Source organism: Bombus terrestris, chromosome 4, assembly GCF_910591885.1.
Source record: "Bombus terrestris chromosome 4, iyBomTerr1.2, whole genome shotgun sequence".
In the NCBI taxonomy this organism is placed as follows: domain Eukaryota; kingdom Metazoa; phylum Arthropoda; class Insecta; order Hymenoptera; family Apidae; genus Bombus; species Bombus terrestris.
The window spans coordinates 14,695,353-14,712,810 of record NC_063272.1 but is presented as its reverse complement, the minus strand read 5'-3'; the positions used below and the strand labels follow the sequence as shown (position 1 = coordinate 14,712,810).

The following is a 17,458-nucleotide window of genomic DNA, read 5'->3' as shown; positions in this document are numbered from 1 at the left end:
AATTGCATCGAGTACATAAAAATACGACCGGAATGTTTGGTATATTTCGGCCATGGAAGCAAACGCTAGCGAAACTTTTCGAACATTTTCGCTATCGCATGTACAGAAAGTATTATCGGCCCGCAAACTTTCACCGTTTAAAAATTACGCGCACTATTTTTAAATCGAACAAATCGTCGAATAAATAGCGCTATGAACAAAGATACATCAGATTCGCAATGAAGGACGTCTAGATCGGAGTAAGATTAAATTCTAAATATCTCATTGACACGTTGATATTCGTGTATTTTAAATAGAATGAAATTAAATTCGAAATTATCGTAGTTTGAGATCTGGCCGAGCGGCCAGGTAATGGCAGAGGCGGCGGAACTGTAGGAGATCCGTCGTGAAGTCGGGGAAGAGGGGGTATTTCGTAATGTCAACGAAGAAAACGCCGTCGCTGCCAGGAATTGACATAACATCGGTGAAAGTAACCCACTACCTTGGCCTTAGGTTACGAGCTGCGCTTAGGATAAATGAAGTATATAGAGAGCGATCGCGGGAGCTCCGTACTCCGTAACGGGGCACGTAACGTAGATCGACCGGGTCGTTTAACGTCTTGTCACTTTTACCGCGCTCCACATTCAACCGCGCGACCAAAGTGGGCTGGCTCGCGCAACGAGACGTTCTCACACATGCGATTCGCTTCGGGCGACAGCACTACGCTCGTGCATGCTGCTTCAAAACGAAGGTCAAGGTCGGTACACCCGTCACCATTGGTAACTACGCCCTCTCACCCTTGGCTAAACAACCACCAGCGACGTCCCGCGCTTACGCTTTTCATCTCACTTCCTGCTATTATTCTTTTCTCGCTCTCGTCTGGTAACTTTATTCGCTTGTATGCGACGCGATCATGACAAGCAGATTAGGATGCCAAAGATACCAACAGCCGTATTCATTAAGAAAAGATGCGCGAATAGAGAAGATAGTAACGAAGTTTTAGTAAACATTAATACGTGAAACACATTCTGAATTCGTCAGACGATCTAATAGAATTGAGTCGAACGTTAACCAGACTTATCCACCGCGTCCTTATCTCGATGTTTTTCGAGAGGCAACTTAGAAAATGGTAACGAATCGTTTCTATGTTGAATATTAGCGAACACATGACAAAGCGAGCATAAAGACGCGTCGCTCGATATAAATTGATCAGACGATAACAAATGGTCACAAGACCGGACAGTAATTTCGTTTCGACTTATTTTTATCTGTCCCTATGTGATTCTCCTGAAAACCGTGTTGACAAGGGAGAAAACTCGGTCAATCGTGAGGTTTCGAAGTTGCTGAAGTCAAGTCGTAGGCTTCGATCCACGAGACTCCGTCGCTCTTCCGGTTCTAGGGGCCGGAAAAGGGCACCACGCCGCTGGCTAGCACTATACGTGGTCCACGCGCGATATCCGCGTTGTGGCTCTGACGACAAGTAGCTAGTAATGCCGTGACCTTGACTCTGGCTAGCCAAGCAGCTGGCTGCTCGGCCAGGAATAAGCACGATGCGCGGTTACCATGTTGCCACGCTAATATTAGCGTACACAGCCGCGTGCACTACGAGTGACCGAGTGACCGATGTGTTCCTGGTGCATCCGTTTCATTGCTTACTTCCTTGCGCCGATAATAAAAGAACAGAGACACTCGGACGCGATGAGTCTCGCGAGAGACCTCCGCCCTCTCTGTTCTCTTAAGACGAATTAAGTAGAATCTACCTAGGTAAAGGAATGAATTTTTCAGCCTGTAATTGAGGAAAAGCTAACTTGGCAGACTGAGATGCGAGGAGCGAAGAATCCTATGTTACGATTCTCAGATGAACATAATGGTCCAGACGGGTAAAAGGTCTGTTGTGATTCGTCTCATATCCGTGTGTCCTTAAACTAAGAATAGTCCTCCTCTCGGAGTATCTCTAGCAGGTTATCTACGTAAAATTCGCTAGGCAGATGCTATACGTCTTCTCTCTTTACATTTGATGCACGAGTACATACCATTTCCGGAATAAGAAACGTACGAATCTTTAAGAATTTTTCTTAAACTTTCGGTAGAATAATTAACGGCTAGACTACTAGCAAATGTAGTTACGGAATATGTCGAATGCTAAGTTCAGACACACGATGTATGCTCTGATCAGTGGAATTATTCCGGAGGTCAAAGGGTAAGCTAGCATATAGGAGATTAAATCTGCTAATTATATTCTTTCGTTCTGGCAACGATTTGCCGATTCGTAGTGAAAAAGAACCGAAAGTTGTTTCGTTTACTTTCAGGTCTTCTTTCGAATGGATATATTTATTTATTTATTTAATTTATTTATGATATATTATATATATATATATGTATATTATCCCGAGAGCAGTGATGCTGCGATCATCAGTATTCTGCACCGGAATGCAAATTTTTCCAATTACGTCTGTGTCTAATATGTTATCGATTATTTGACCTTTTGCAATTTTTCTTTCTCTATATATCGTCACTGCGCCTCAATGTCAGGACTAATCGAGACGTCACAACCAATCGAATCATTCCGACGCAGGAATTAGTTAGTATTTGCAACTATTATACTAATCTGTACATGATACAGGCTAACTCGAACAAGACTCGGTCAGAAAAATCCACGAGCTTATGGTCATCACGTGGCACACACGCCAGGAACATAGAAAAACTACGAAAAAAGAGTGCAAAGGCGAAGGTCGGGTAAAATCGTTCCTGTTGTTTCGCCGCGAGATTTGACGAGCCAACGAAGCAGGAAGATATCGCGTAGCTTCTGTTATCAGAAGCGGAGCGGCGAAGAAGAGGCACGAGTAAGGTTAAGAAAAAAGAAACGAGCCATAACCTCGAGTGACATGATTGCTAGGGTCGCGTTATTACTAGGCTAATGACGCAATTGTATCGCGATACGCATCGCAGGGGGTCTCCGTTGTCATTGTTGTTTTCCACTTTGAACGTTGCACACGCATCCTCTTTTCTACGCGCTCTCTCTCTCCCTCTTTCTCTCTCTCTCTCTCTTTTCTACTCCGCGCTTTTTCATTCCATCGACCCGAACCCAATGTGTCTCTCTTAGATTCTCTGTTTTCATCGTGGTACGCGATCCAAGTTATTTCGTGGATTATCAAGAATCGACGTCAATGGCGCGTGCTCGATTTCTCAGAGGCGCTTGATGATGAAATCTCACCATCTAATTACTCGCTACCGATCGGAATTTTCAAGCATCGCGCTCAAACAGCTCGAGAGAAGCAGTTTTTGCGCGTTTCGGTGTTTCCGTGATCTATGCGTGTCCTTGCCGATCAATGGCAGAAACGTAAGATTTACAATCAGATGCATACGAGTTTCGTCGCTAGTCTTGTCGAAGCACGATCGACAACATGCGATACACGATAGGAACGCGAACGAAAAATGTCCCGATAGCCCTATAATAGCTTTGATAACCCTTTTCCCGGTCGACCGATAGCCGGACCAGTTGAAATAATGAATTTCGTCCTCTACTCGATATTATTCTTCTCAGCTTCGACACGCGGATGGCTGGAGCCTATCAACGATTAGATAGAAGGGTTACTTGGACAAAAAAGACATGGCAAATACTGGAACATTTGGAATGGAAATCACGCGACCGCTTCTCGTCGATAAACTTCAAGTTCGGACAAACTGAAATCGAATCGAATTAAATCGCTGAAACGACGAAATGAAGGTAACAAGCCATGAATGGAGGAGGGGGGAGGCCATGGAAGATTTAGAACGACGAAGGAATACTTTATCTGATGACTATACGAATTCCAAGAAACACCCCTCTCCCGTCTCAATTTACCCGCTCGCGGCTCCTGTACAAAAGTAGGTTACGGTTCTCGTCGGTTCCTCGTAAAACCCCCTACGTGCATACTCGCACACCTACTTTTATCAGGCCCACTCGTGCCTACACGTTCCACCGAGTGGGCACGCTTGTATACGAGTCCGGTGTGACGAGTCAGCAGTAACCGAGATTTCGACACGGACCTCCAGGTATTCCCTGATGTAGCTGCCATCGACAAATGGAGGTACCTAATGATCGTCATTGCATTGGCCGTAAATTTTGCTTATGTAGAACCCGCAGAGTAACTCGTACAGGGAGTACACGCAAAGACAAACATTGACAGATACAATTTCGAATCGTTATTGCATCAGCTTCCCATTCACAGACACGTGTATCATCATTCGATATTCGTAGTTTACAAAAAATTTAGCTCTTTCTTCGATATTTTAAATTATCTCCTATTTCCGAGAAGACATTTTTCTTATATACTTAACGAAATGACATGTTTATATAATTTCTATGAAAAATACTGGAAACATACTACGACCTCGTTTGGCAAACTATCGTTCGATATAAAACGTTCAATTATTTAAACTCTGTGTTCCACTAATGTAAAAGTATCGTTCCACGTGAACGTCGATATAGGTAAGTACTTTCGAGTTATTCACACGTGTTTCGTTTTTTCGTAAAAAAAAAAAAAAAAAGAAAACGAAAGAAAGGAAGAACGATGGAAGATCACGATGCAACCGCGGTCGTTGGTCCACAGTAGCCAACGATCAGCTGCAGTTTGCTCCGTGGCGGGCGCTACTTACACTCTCGCCGCTAACTGCTCACCTTCACCTCGTCTCTTACTCAACGATCGCGATCGTGCCGAGTTCTACCCCCGTTGCGTAATTACCGGTGCGCGATCATTACCGAGTCAAATCGTCACTCGAGCGGAATAAGTGCGTATACCGAGTAATATAAAATTATGTTGGCCGTTCGTACGTACAAAGTACAAAACCGGTGAGAAGCCCGAGTATCACCGAAACGAGCGTCTCATCCAGCCTCGTGCCGCGCCGCCAGAATTATCGGACAAACATGTTATCGAACATGGCCTAGAGGGATTGCCTCGCATTCACCGTTGCTGATGCAATTTTCGTAATTACAACCCGCGCATTATGATCGAGATGTATAACGAATAAACAATCGAAAGCTGGCTACGATTTCGATCAATGCAAATCATGGTAGAATTGAGAAAATGCATGTCAATGAATAGTTTCGCGGAAATGACATCGTCCATTGCATTTCTTTGGTCTATTTCTTGAGATATATATAGAGAATCTATAGTTAGTACTCAATTAATTTCTCGTATTCTTACAATATCGTGTCACGCTCGTGATACAGATCATAGTTACGATGTAACAAAGGCACATTATATTTGAAACAAAGTTTAATTTCGACTTTAATTTCAACTTCGATTCTTTTATACCGTAGATCATTGTATTGCAATGGATAACTAATGATCCATTAAGTAGCTACTAGAAATATGATAAGGCAAAGGGTTTCATTTTAATTATGGTGTAATTGCGAGTCAATTTTTCAAAAGTAAATGATTATATAACAAGGCGACAACAACCAAAGAACAAGGGTTACTCGAGACATTAATGCAGTCACTTGAAACAATCAAAGCGTTTTTGAAATTAACCTCGCGATAGCTCCTGTTAAAAAGATTAACCCGTTGCAAAGATATCGTCGTTAACTATAGCTTTTTGTAAGAACTGGCGCTTCGATTACCACCATAAAAAAGTGGAGACGCGTAGTATGCTGCGCGTGTAGGTTCCAAGGACCTTCTGATTTTTTCGTAGGCCAGTTCAACCGATTCTTGATAAGGAGCGTCGTCTCTCTGACGTTTCCGCGCGCGTGAACACGCTTCAAAGACAAAGCTCGCGTCTTGCACGAATTGAACGTTGAACTCCGACAATGACACGAAGCAGGCAGCATCTTTTCGACCGCTGATCATCGTGAATCATCAGTCGGTCACGAGTCGGCGATATTACACGACAACGATACTTATATCGGTGCAGATTTAGATAAATTGGTGGTTTTTTAGAAGGAAACCGAATCAACTCCAAGTCGTGAACTTTTAAACTATAACCAGGCATATCGTATGTTAATAAAACCATCGAGTTAATGCGATCCAACGAAATCAGTAGAACCGTAGAAGAACGAGCATCGCTCAAGAACAGAGGAGGGACATTTATCGTGAGAGAGAAAAAAGCAGAAGAATTTCTACGCAATAATTCATAGTAACAGAGAAAACATGTTTTGTCCGTGACACAATGTGTATTAGTGAATCAACAAGATCGTTTATTTCGTTTATTTTCCTCGATATAATCGACGCGCTTCCGTCATTATTATCGTCATCCCTTTACGTATGTGTCACGTTAGTAATTTTTCTGGAATAAGAGTGAAGTCGCAACATGAACTTTGAGATAGATCAAGCCGTATCCCGATAACGTTGAACCGTACAATATACCACGATGTACGAAGTTTGGCGAGGAAGTGCCACGAAAATTGAAGGACTCGAGTGATCAAGCAGGGGAAGCGATAGAATGCGAGAACAGTTTTAACTTTTATCGAATCTAGCGTCGCACCATCGACCCCGTCGACCCTCAAAACCCGATAAAACGAGCGGCTTCTATTCGAACATCAAATGCGTTCGCGCGTTATCGAGCTGTTTTATCCTGTGGTAAACCGAACTGTCGCGTCGTCATTGAAAATTCCACGGTATCTATAAAGTTACTTGACCCTTTGGCACATCGAATTTTTTGAAAAATTTTTTCCATATTTTAGCACGATTATATATGTGTTCGAAGAAATGTGGTATTGAATATATCATTCCATACGTTCCGTATCTATATGGTTTAAACCGTCCCTATATGGTCATAACATTAGAATTTAGAGAACTAAGCCAAGCAAATGTACGAAAAAAGATTCGACGTTGTCGGAAAGTTTTCGTACGATAATCGTACCAATTAGTATATGCGAAACTATCTTCCTCGTAAAGTATTCCGTGAACGAATGATCCGATCTCAGTTGTCCTTTACCCACAGAGACCGGTCAAACGAGACTGGTTCGCGTAAAATTGAAGATCGAAAGAAATCCTCGTCTATCCAGTGACAGAAGTAAAGATACTAAAAAGAAAACATCGATACGCGGCTATAGTTGATTCGTAAAATCCCTGCTGACTGATCTGAATTATACATGTATTGCAGCACAAAGATCTGATTAGAATTCGATGGTGTCTCGTGTATAATGCAAGATCATTATCGTTCCTTATCTTCGGTTCAAGTTCAGATACCATGTTTTTACTATTACGATAAGCCACAATATAAACGAAGAAAATGAAAAGAAGAACTAAAACAGGCAACTGTGTTTAATGTAACATTGGAACGATTACACTGAGCCAGCGCAGCCTTACGATTCATACTTGGGAAGTAGAAAGATCTACTGGAAGATCGAATCAACCTGTAAGAGAGAGAGGGATGGAATTGATACACCTTTACTCTCTGATGCATCAAACGAGCGTTTGGAAAGGGACCAGAACGACGATAATATAACTAGAAAAGAGTAGAAGAATGTTATCGTTATCGGTGTTCCGTGGCAGGCAAACATCGACTGCTTTAACACAAAGAATCGCAAGGAAAATATGCAATAACATATTATCATATTTCGTATTGTAACACATAGTACGTCGACTACATGGGTGGTGCGATCACGACATAGACCAATCAGTGAACACGGTAAAGTGCCTTACCCCCTTACACGTGACCCTGTCTTCATCACGACTACGTCATATCGCTGACCCCACGAGCAAAATAATACGCGATATTTAACAACGTTTTACCGAAACACCAACATATTTTGTACTCTATGGTATCGAAGTGTGACGTGCCCTCGCTTTTGATTATCTTAATGTTATAAATCACGCGATACATGGACCGTGGAGTACGCCTCCACGTGGAACGATATGTCAAGTCACCGCTCGGACCGTGTTCTACTCCAACGAAAAGTTCGAAGGTTCCCTTTTTTCGGGAAACTCGTTATCGTTATTGATACAGATAATCGTTTCGTAGCAATAAATCAGTCCTGCATTATAGGAGTTTCTTCATGAGTACGAAAGAAATACAAGAGAAGTAAATATAACGTTTATAGAATAGCCTTAAAACGTTGATAGTTATGCACAAACAGAAGTGTAGTTTATAGTATTCTCGGTACACGTATTTGCGTTAATAAAATATATATTATTATTAAATTGATTCAGTTCGACTTACTCGATTTTCAATATTTGTTTCATTTATTCAGGAAAATGAATTCAAATTAACGACCCTCTGCGTCGCACGTTCATATACTCCTAGCGCCACCAACCGGAATTGTCTGAAAGAATATATAGAAATGAATTTTACTGTATTGGCAATAGTCGATAAGTACGTGGATATTCTAAAAATACAAATATATATGAAAATTTTCAATCGTATATATTTTTTACTTTATTAGCCCATCATAAAAAAAAATAAGAAATAATTTAATAATTATTTTATTTTTTAATAGTTATAGCATGTTATAATACCACAGACAAGGTGCAGAATAGACATTCAATGCTTTTTGGTATTCCACGCCTTGGGATCAGTTGACCTGACCACTTACCATGTCTAAGTTACTCTTACTAGTTACGTCTCACTATGTTATTATTATTATCGATTCAGTATGGTAGCGTGAATAATAGGAGTACATGTTATCACAGACAAATATCTGTAGTATCATATACTAGAGCTTTATATATATAATCTCTTTCCATACAAATTCTAAATAAACAAATCAAATATGGACTATAACTTACGATTAGTTCATATCATTGACTATTTGGTCGTTACAGGTTAATGATATTTCATCAAGAACTGCTTTTATACTTTTATTTACATTTTCTGTAAAATTGATATTGTACTTTCGTTTTATCACTATTTCAGTATTCTTCTAGGCGTATATTATTAAATATTGGTAAAAAAACACTTATTTTGATACAAAAACACAACGAGCACAAAAGAACGACATCGTTGCGCGGTTAAAATTTACGCGGTAAAGCCGCGTAGGAATATGGTGTCAAAACACCAAATACGCTCTCTATCATTGAATAGCAGAATTAACAAGATGACAAGCATTCGACATTAGAGCCTGTTGCAAAAATGGCGCTTGCTGAAGTTTGCGGTCTGAATTCGTTTGTTGATTTTAATGTCTCGCGCGAAGAAGATAACTATTCGCGACAAGTTGAGAAATATAGTGGAAATTTTATCAACAATGTACAACTAGCAGTACCACCATATATAAATGTAAGTAAATTATTCAAATCCGTTGTTGGTTTCCTACATAACCATTCTACAATTTAAATTTGCTGCATCATGTAATTTCACTGTTTTTAAAATCTCTTTCTTGATATGAAAGCCAGCAGAAAAATTGGCACAACTTGCAGAAGGAACCGATGAAGCAGGGAAACATTTGAAGATCAAATTTGATCATGGAACTACCACATTGGGTTTTCAATATAGAGGTGGAATTGTTCTTGCTGTTGATTCACGAGCAACGGGAGGCCAATTTATTGGTAAAACAAAATGCATATGTATTGAATGTTATAATGTCAAAAAAGAAATATTATATCTTCTTTTTCCATAGGTTCATCCACCATGAAGAAGATCGTTGAAATCAATGATTATCTCCTTGGAACTTTAGCGGGTGGTGCTGCAGATTGTGTTTATTGGGATAGAGTCCTAGCAAAACAATGTCGTACATATGAATTACGGAATAGAGAGCGTATTTCCATTGCTGCTGCCAGCAAACTTCTATCAAATATGATATATAATTACAAAGGAATGGGATTAAGTATAGGTGGGCTTTTATCTCCTTCAGGGTCAATAACATTCACAATAGATTTGTTTAATGAAATTAACGAAATATTTATCAATGATGTCAGGTATGATGCTTGCTGGATGGGACAAAAGAGGACCTAGCTTGTACTATGTTGATTCAGAAGGTGCTCGTACACCAGGAAAGGTTTTCAGTGTAGGATCAGGCTCAATTTATGCATTTGGTGCACTAGATTCTGGCTATCGCTGGGACTTGACTGATGAAGAGGCTTATGAACTTGGCAGAAGATCAATTTACCATGCCACTCATAGAGATGCTTACTCTGGTGGTATAGTAAGAGGTATGTAATCATAAAGAAAGAAAAATTTGACAATATATTACAATGTGAATCTTTTACAGTGTATCACATGAAGCCAACTGGTTGGGTGCATATTTCTGATGAAGATTGTAAAGACCTTCACTACATGTACCAAGATCAGAAACAGGGAGGACGTAATTAATAGCATTTATAGCTTATTGTATTCTGTGAAATGTTTTCTTTAATAAAATTTACTTTGAGATACAAAATTTTTGTATCTATTTTACTCGTGGTTCTACACTTTAATAGATATTTATTCGTCGTAAATATGTAATTTAATCGTTATGAATGTCATTTTACAATATTGCAAACAAATAACGAACAACATTCAAAACAAAAATAAAAGATAAGACGAAAAGAATGTGTCTTGAAGCTACATCCCCACTGCTATCTCCCACATATTACAGCGCCAACCGCCATCGAATCAGTGTGATTGGTGTCGTAGTACAACAAGACGTGTTATTCCATAGAAAGAAAAATAAGTGCTTTAGTTATATTTTAGTCCTTTAATTAAAGACGCATAAATGTCAAGTCCAAAAGAGTATAAACTCAAGGGTGGACATCCTCCTGCAGGTAACGAAATAAATCATAATTTTCCTCGAAATGGAAAAGGTTAACATGTTTACACAACTAAGCCAAATGACGTTATATGCACCTGTCTGGATATTTCAAGGCCATCTGCTCGTTTAACTCTCTCTTAATCAAAATTTACGTTTTACATTTTTGTTTTAGTAAAAGCAGGCGGAATGAGAATCACCCAGCATAAAACACCGAAAGAAGATCGGGAAATAAAACCAATTAAAGACGTGGACGAAAGTAAAACATCGAGTAGGTAAGCAAATTGGATATCTTTATCTTTAAATCTACGCTAACAATAATTTCATATTTCAATAATGTGAATAAATGAAAAGTAGTACATAAATACGGGTGTCATTCATTTGATCATTTGATAAATAAATTGTACCGATAAAAACACGATTGACCTCTGAAACAACCATTGCCTATAGTCAACAATATACGCCTGATGTGCAATATCTGCTTACTTGCGTCATCATCCGTATTACGCATTAAGATAATATGATACGAACAATATGAATATATATAAAAGAGGGAATTGTTTCTGTATTGAAATAAAAACAACTAAAAATATAATATTATCTGTTATAATAACAATTTAGTAATTATATGATTAATAAAATATTTATATATATATTGATTGTGTTTTAGCCCACCAAAAACTCTCATGATCAGTGGAGTTCCTGCAAGAGGAAATGCAGATTTTCCTCCAGAAGCTGTGCAAGTCTTCCATGAAAAGCCTGTTCCAACTCATGATGCACGACCAGCTCATTGTTCACGTCCAATTATTATCCATCAGCCAAGGAAATGAATGATGTGCATATTGTATACCAACTGGTGGCTATCAAGAAGAGCATTAGCCCATATACTTATCCATTAAATTAAAACAAAAAAAAAAGAAAAAAATAAATGATAAATATCTATATATGTGTGTACTTAAAAGTTTCTTTGGGCTATTAGGACATTATATGCTTAAAATCTCCTAAGCATAAAGTCCTTAAACCCAAGAAGCTTTGGTTTCATGCAATATGAAACAAAGTACGAGAGTTTATTACTGTTATTAAGAAGAAAAGAATTTATCTTTAATATGATGCCGCAAGATTCCTGTATCGGCATTTAGGCAGATGATTTACTTCGTTTTATGAAATATCACTTATTGAAACGCAATTCTTAGATTAGATTGTTACACGATAGCACGCTCTTATCTCAAGTTATATGATAAACTATTTGTAACCGTTTTCGGGACCAGTTTGTAGTTCAGATTGTGTAATACTTCAAACAATTATGCATTTTTATTTTTAAATTTGTGCATTTTCATTTTCGATCTATCCTAAGCATTATGAAAATTTCGTTAATTAATTGTACCTACATATGTACATATTATTTAGTTTTTCACTATGAAAAAGAACCATTCTACTTAGTGTAACTTTTAAGCATATAAATGTCGAATAAGACCCAGAACATTGGCCACAGTTTGTATGAGACTTGAAGAAAAAATATACGTTTTGAAACATACAAATTAAACGCTTGAATTATTTTCTTTTCCTCTTGGCTTTATGGCTATATACGTACATCGAGCAAGTAGTCACGCGACGTCGTTGGTAACCATGAGTAGCATTGAATATTGTCGTCATAGTAACTGGCATGAATTCTACAAACATAGCCACATTGATGTGTCAAAGCTCGAATGAAAAAACTGATCAAGTAGAGCTTCCTTCCTGATGTGTAAAGATGTGAATTCGTTACGGTCCTTGAACGCCGTTTCCGTCTGAAAATTTTCGTACATCCTCAATCCTTCGGATCGACATATCAGTTTGTGAAGTTTTATCGTGTCCACCTTTAGTCGCAATGTCGTCAAAAAATACCAGCGAGAAAGTTTTGGAGATCGATGCACACGTCAGCAAACATTATGACATCGTTCGACGTCTCGGCAAGGGGGTAATTTTTTTCCTTCATTTTGTTATTTTCACAAATCGTTTATTTCTCAAGAATTTAAAACTGTTACAGTACATCAGATATTCTGTACTTTTTTTCTTATTGTAACGTTATTCTTTAAATATTTTTCAATTGTATAAAAAAAAAAGCAATTTTCTAAAAAGTCCATAAAAGATAATGTAAGACGTGATTTTTTTTATTCGATAAAAAGGACAAATTCTTTTTATTAAAAAAAAAAAAAAAAAAACTGATGCGCATATTCTAGCGTATATACGCATGTATATACAATTATTAAATAGCAGTTGTCGTGGTACGTCCATCGTGGAAAAGTATTATCTGAAGTAATCGATACTCGTGCCGTTAATAATCGTTATCATAAAAACGAATATCGAGTCTAAGAATAACTATCTTGCATACTATTTCAAAACAATTCGTAATAAAATGCATCGAAAGATAAAAATATATACGATCAAGCATTTTTTGACGAATTCCTCGATAGGCTTACGGCATCGTATGGAAGGCAATAGACAAGAAAAACAAGGAAACGGTAGCGGTGAAGAAGATCTTCGACGCCTTCAGGAACCAGACGGACGCGCAGCGCACATTCCGTGAGATAATGTTCCTACTATCGTTCGCCAATCACGACAACATCATACGACTGATCGGTCTTCACAAGGCGAACAACGATCGGGACATTTATCTCGTGTTCGAGTACATGGGTGAGTTTTACCCGGTCCGAAGAAGAATTCGAACGAAGGTCACGTGCCGCGGCGATTCTCAGACTTTTGGCCTGAAACCCGTTTCGGCCCGTTTCCCCAGAAACCGATCTCCACAACGTGATTAAGAAGGGCAAGATCCTGAAGGACCTCCACAAGGTGTTCATCATGTATCAGCTGTTTAAGGCGATCAAATACATTCATTCGGGGAACGTGATACACAGAGACTTGAAGGTGAGATGGTCTACGCGAATTGATTCTCCTTCTCATCGGAATGACTGCCACGTTTATATTTGTTCCAGCCATCAAACGTTCTACTAAATGCTCACTGTCACTGCAAAATCGCTGATTTTGGGTTGGCACGATCGGTCACTCAAATAGGGGAAGGAGATGGCGAAACCGCCAGTGATCCAACACTTACAGATTACGTGGCAACTCGCTGGTACCGTGCACCGGAGATACTCGTTGCTTCAAAAAGGTATTTTATTGCTTCGTACAAATATATACGTTCACATAAATTCGGTGGCTGTCGACGTAATATAGGTACACGAAGGGTATCGATATGTGGTCGTTGGGATGCATTCTTGGCGAAATGCTTCTTGGAAAACCATTGTTTCCTGGTTCATCGACGATAAATCAGGTGGAGAGAATAATGGCCACTCTCCCGCCACCTACCAGGGAAGGTAATCTTCTTCGACACCTTCGCAAGGTCGGAATTGGAAGAAAGGGAATGATCGATTTGTCTTGGTGACTTCTTTAGATCTGGTTTCGGTTAGCGCCGGATATGGTACTAATTTGTTAGAGAAGACACCAAACGTACCAAGGCGTTCATTGAAGGATTTACTACCAGAAGTGCCGGAAAAGGCATTAGATCTCATTAGCAATCTGATAGTCTTCAACCCAAATCACAGACTGACAGCCGTGGAGGCTTTGGAGCACCCTTATGTGGCCGAGTACATTAACTTTTTAACAAAAAAATAAGAAATGAATCTTTCGTTACGGATGTTGTTTTTTGCACAGTTTTCATAGAAGAAGCAACGAACCAGAAAGAGGCTCGAACGTGGTACCGCTACTTAGGGACGATGTACAGCTCTCTGTCGACGAGTACAGGAATAAGCTTTATTCGATGATGGATGAAAAACATCGCAAACATAAGAATATGTGGGTTGATAAGTTTTTATGTGGCAAACGATTATTATTATAGCCTAAAATTGACGCATTAATTGACTGAGAACAGGTCTAAGTCCAGAATCAGACGATTATCGGAGCACATCAGGAAGGAAACAGTTAGTAGTAGTAGTAACCCAGTCATTGGTCAAGGTGACGCGACTGTTCGTAAAAATCTTACACACTCGTATCAAGATTTACGTAAGGAGAGAGGTAGGAGCGACACGTACGAGCCTTCCTATTTAGAGGGTAATGAAATTGGTGGTTTATTTTATAAGGAACGATAGATTAACGAAGATAAATGAGATAAACTTATTGTATTTTATATTCAGTGCGTACGCAACTACCAAGTAGAAAGGCAACACGGCATTCGCAAATTGATAGTGGTGAAAGAATTACGAAAACGAGATCGATATGTGTGTCTGTCGAGTCGCAGACGCAAAACACAAAGAATCTTCGACCAACTGGTAAGAATAAACATCGTGGTTTTAATAAACCAGTGTCGTGGGTGTGCTAATAAATCTAATTCTTTTTTCGCTTTAATATCCGCCAGCTAAAAGCGTAGCAACCCAATACACACACAATTTTGTAAATGGTAGTTTGAATAACTTGACTCCAAGCACGACCAAAAGTTGCTTATATCTCAATCAACAACACCGACAATTATCCAAATCTCAGCGTTCTATACAATCGGACCAACCAATGGTGGTAAGAAGATAAACTAAACTATTTCTTTAACTTACTTTCGACCTCCTTGTCCTCTATAACTCCTCGCGTTTCTCGCTAAAAAGTAAACCGACGATTCTGTCGTTACAGGCTACGTGTCGCGTGGGATTCATTTAGGTACTGTAATCATTTATACGTGTCACAACTCATGCTTCTTGCACAGAAATGACGTAGCTCTTTTTTCCATTCAAGACTGAATCGAACGACTCTTCTCACACGCAATTTATTTATACAACGACGTTTTCTCCGTAGGAATTTTACAGTATAATTTCACAAATCTAATTTGTGTCGATGCAAATTCGACAATTTCAGTGTGCGCCTGGAAGAAGACCAAATCAAATAGTAACTGGTAACCGTGACAAACTGCGAAGAAATTGCAAACAGATTCGTACGACGAGCCGACCCACGTCAGATGTGAATTGGCGGGAAGAAGATCGGCAGAAGACTTCGTTCGATCACGACAATCTTAAGAGTCTTCAGACGAAATACTTCGCGAGAACGCCTGATAACACGACCTCTTATTACCTTAGATCCAGCAGCAATAATAACAAGAATGCCAGTAGCTCCGAATCTTTGTACAATTCGTGTCATTCCACCGTGAAGAATCTAGCTGTCCGAAACTACCTGAATCAAACGGTACCATTACGAGTGGAAGAGCAATCCCCGTCGCACCCCTGTCGAACAAAAACCAATACGGATTATCGGATCCTTCGAAGTAACGCTAATAATATCGAGAAACTGCATCAGTCTACTAATTATCTTACGAGTGGTAATAATCGATCGAGGAACGCGGCTCCGAACGGGTGCCACGTCGTAGGGACACAATTGAAACATGTCGCCGATGGAAGTACGAGTAACGAAAAGAAGAAGAACTCGCCTTTTTTAGATAATTATAGCCAAAGTCACGGGATAATAACCGCATCTATGTACAAAGATCTACGAAACGGGACTATAAGATGGTAAAATATTGCCGGTAGCAGCTTCCGAAAAAAAGAACACTCGTAATTCGTGGATATTTATAGCAGATATTTTTGTATAATTCTCCCTCGTAAATAGTTTTTTTACAAGTTGAATATTTTTGTCGATCTAGCTAAATCGAAGTAAAATTTATCCATTCTTGGAATCATATTAAAGACTTTATGAATCTTTTCACGAAATAATGAATAAAATAAATATTAAGAAAAGGGTTAAATGCAAAAAATTACAAATGAAAGTTGGTACTGAAGCGTTCTTTTTTTCAGAAGCTACGATCCCTGTATAGGCAAATTAACGTTCCTACGTAAATTTTTACGAAAAGCTAATGAAAACATAAAAGTGAAACAACCTATCTCACAGTCGATAATTTGAGTTCCTACGAGAACAAACTGCCGGAGCCTCGATACAAACGGAGCCATCATAAATACAAGCATAAATAGCAAAGAAATAATCATCTTGAGGCAAACGATACTTTAAGTTCTTAGGTAAGAAGAATCTTGCGATATATGATCATTTTATAGTTCTAAGATAAAAAAAAAAAGCGGATAAACATATCCAATTTATTCAACTCGAAATATTAATTCAACATAAAATTGCATTTAATAATAAAAGGAGTGAGTACAGTCACCCTCTAGAGATTTTATGATTCTCGAGTTGGAATTTAAAGAATAATCAAGAATTTATTATTGAACAAATATATAAGTACGTAACACATAAAGCCAATTGTTGGGGCCAAAATGGTGTAGTGATATCATTTTTCATGATATCAGCACTTGCCCCCTGCGAAAGATGAACATACTATCCTTTCTTCTTCGCGTCCAATGTTTATTCCTCGACAATGTAGCGTGTAAATTCCTTTGTAATATACTTTTTTGTGATACTTTTATGCGGCTATGTGATAATGTCCAATTCGTATGTATTACCTGTCGTGGAATAAATTTTTATTAAAGCAATGTGACTCGTTCGCTTTTCTACCAGTATTCTGATCAAAAGCATCGCAAAAAGATTGCCTCGTGTCGCAATCAGAGCGTTCTTTTGCGTCGAAGTACGAGACGACCTCGTATTTTCATTTTTCATCTCGTGAAGCAATTCTAGTTCTCGTTTCCAGTGTCACGTTGTTTCCTCCTTCGAACGACGAAGGTATTGCTAATAGAAATGTTATTCCCCCTTATTTTTCCCCAGATTTACCAGGGACATGAATCGAATCTGTTCATGACAAATGTATGACAAAAATTGACTATGTCTCTCTTTCGTTACTTGTATCGTCGTTTGTCGCGCTAGGCCTTAGGAGAAAATAAA

General features: G+C 38.9%; 3 protein-coding genes across 4 annotated transcripts; all 3 read left to right on the top strand.

The window, feature by feature from the left end:
* The first annotated feature begins 8,989 nt into the window (after positions 1-8,989).
* LOC100643238 (proteasome subunit beta type-5) lies at positions 8,990-10,273 on the top strand. The gene is made up of 5 exons (XM_003394882.4): positions 8,990-9,174; positions 9,287-9,443; positions 9,515-9,727; positions 9,813-10,046; positions 10,106-10,273. Exons 1-5 carry the CDS (start codon positions 9,031-9,033, stop codon positions 10,204-10,206), a joined length of 849 nt encoding a protein of 282 aa, XP_003394930.1. The 5' UTR covers positions 8,990-9,030; the 3' UTR covers positions 10,207-10,273.
* Positions 10,274-10,466: 193 nt separating this feature from the next.
* LOC100643729 (death-associated protein 1) lies at positions 10,467-12,155 on the top strand. The gene is made up of 3 exons (XM_003394886.4): positions 10,467-10,637; positions 10,797-10,896; positions 11,292-12,155. Exons 1-3 carry the CDS (start codon positions 10,589-10,591, stop codon positions 11,449-11,451), a joined length of 309 nt encoding a protein of 102 aa, XP_003394934.1. The 5' UTR covers positions 10,467-10,588; the 3' UTR covers positions 11,452-12,155.
* Positions 12,156-12,221: 66 nt separating this feature from the next.
* On the top strand, positions 12,222-17,112 carry LOC100643480 (extracellular signal-regulated kinase 2). Of its 2 annotated transcripts, XM_048405170.1 has the most exons (12): positions 12,222-12,578; positions 13,075-13,294; positions 13,395-13,525; positions 13,594-13,769; positions 13,835-13,974; positions 14,052-14,244; positions 14,312-14,452; positions 14,529-14,707; positions 14,791-14,925; positions 15,012-15,166; positions 15,275-15,301; positions 15,497-15,631. In XM_048405170.1, the coding sequence occupies exons 1-11, from the start codon at positions 12,489-12,491 to the stop codon at positions 15,299-15,301; spliced, it is 1,587 nt and encodes a 528-aa protein (XP_048261127.1). In that variant the 5' UTR covers positions 12,222-12,488; the 3' UTR covers positions 15,497-15,631. The 2 variants fall into 2 exon arrangements, with proteins under 2 accessions (XP_048261127.1, XP_003394932.2); XM_003394884.4 differs by lacking the exon at positions 15,275-15,301 and having other exon boundaries at positions 12,225-12,578; positions 15,497-17,112.
* Positions 17,113-17,458: the final 346 nt, after the last annotated feature.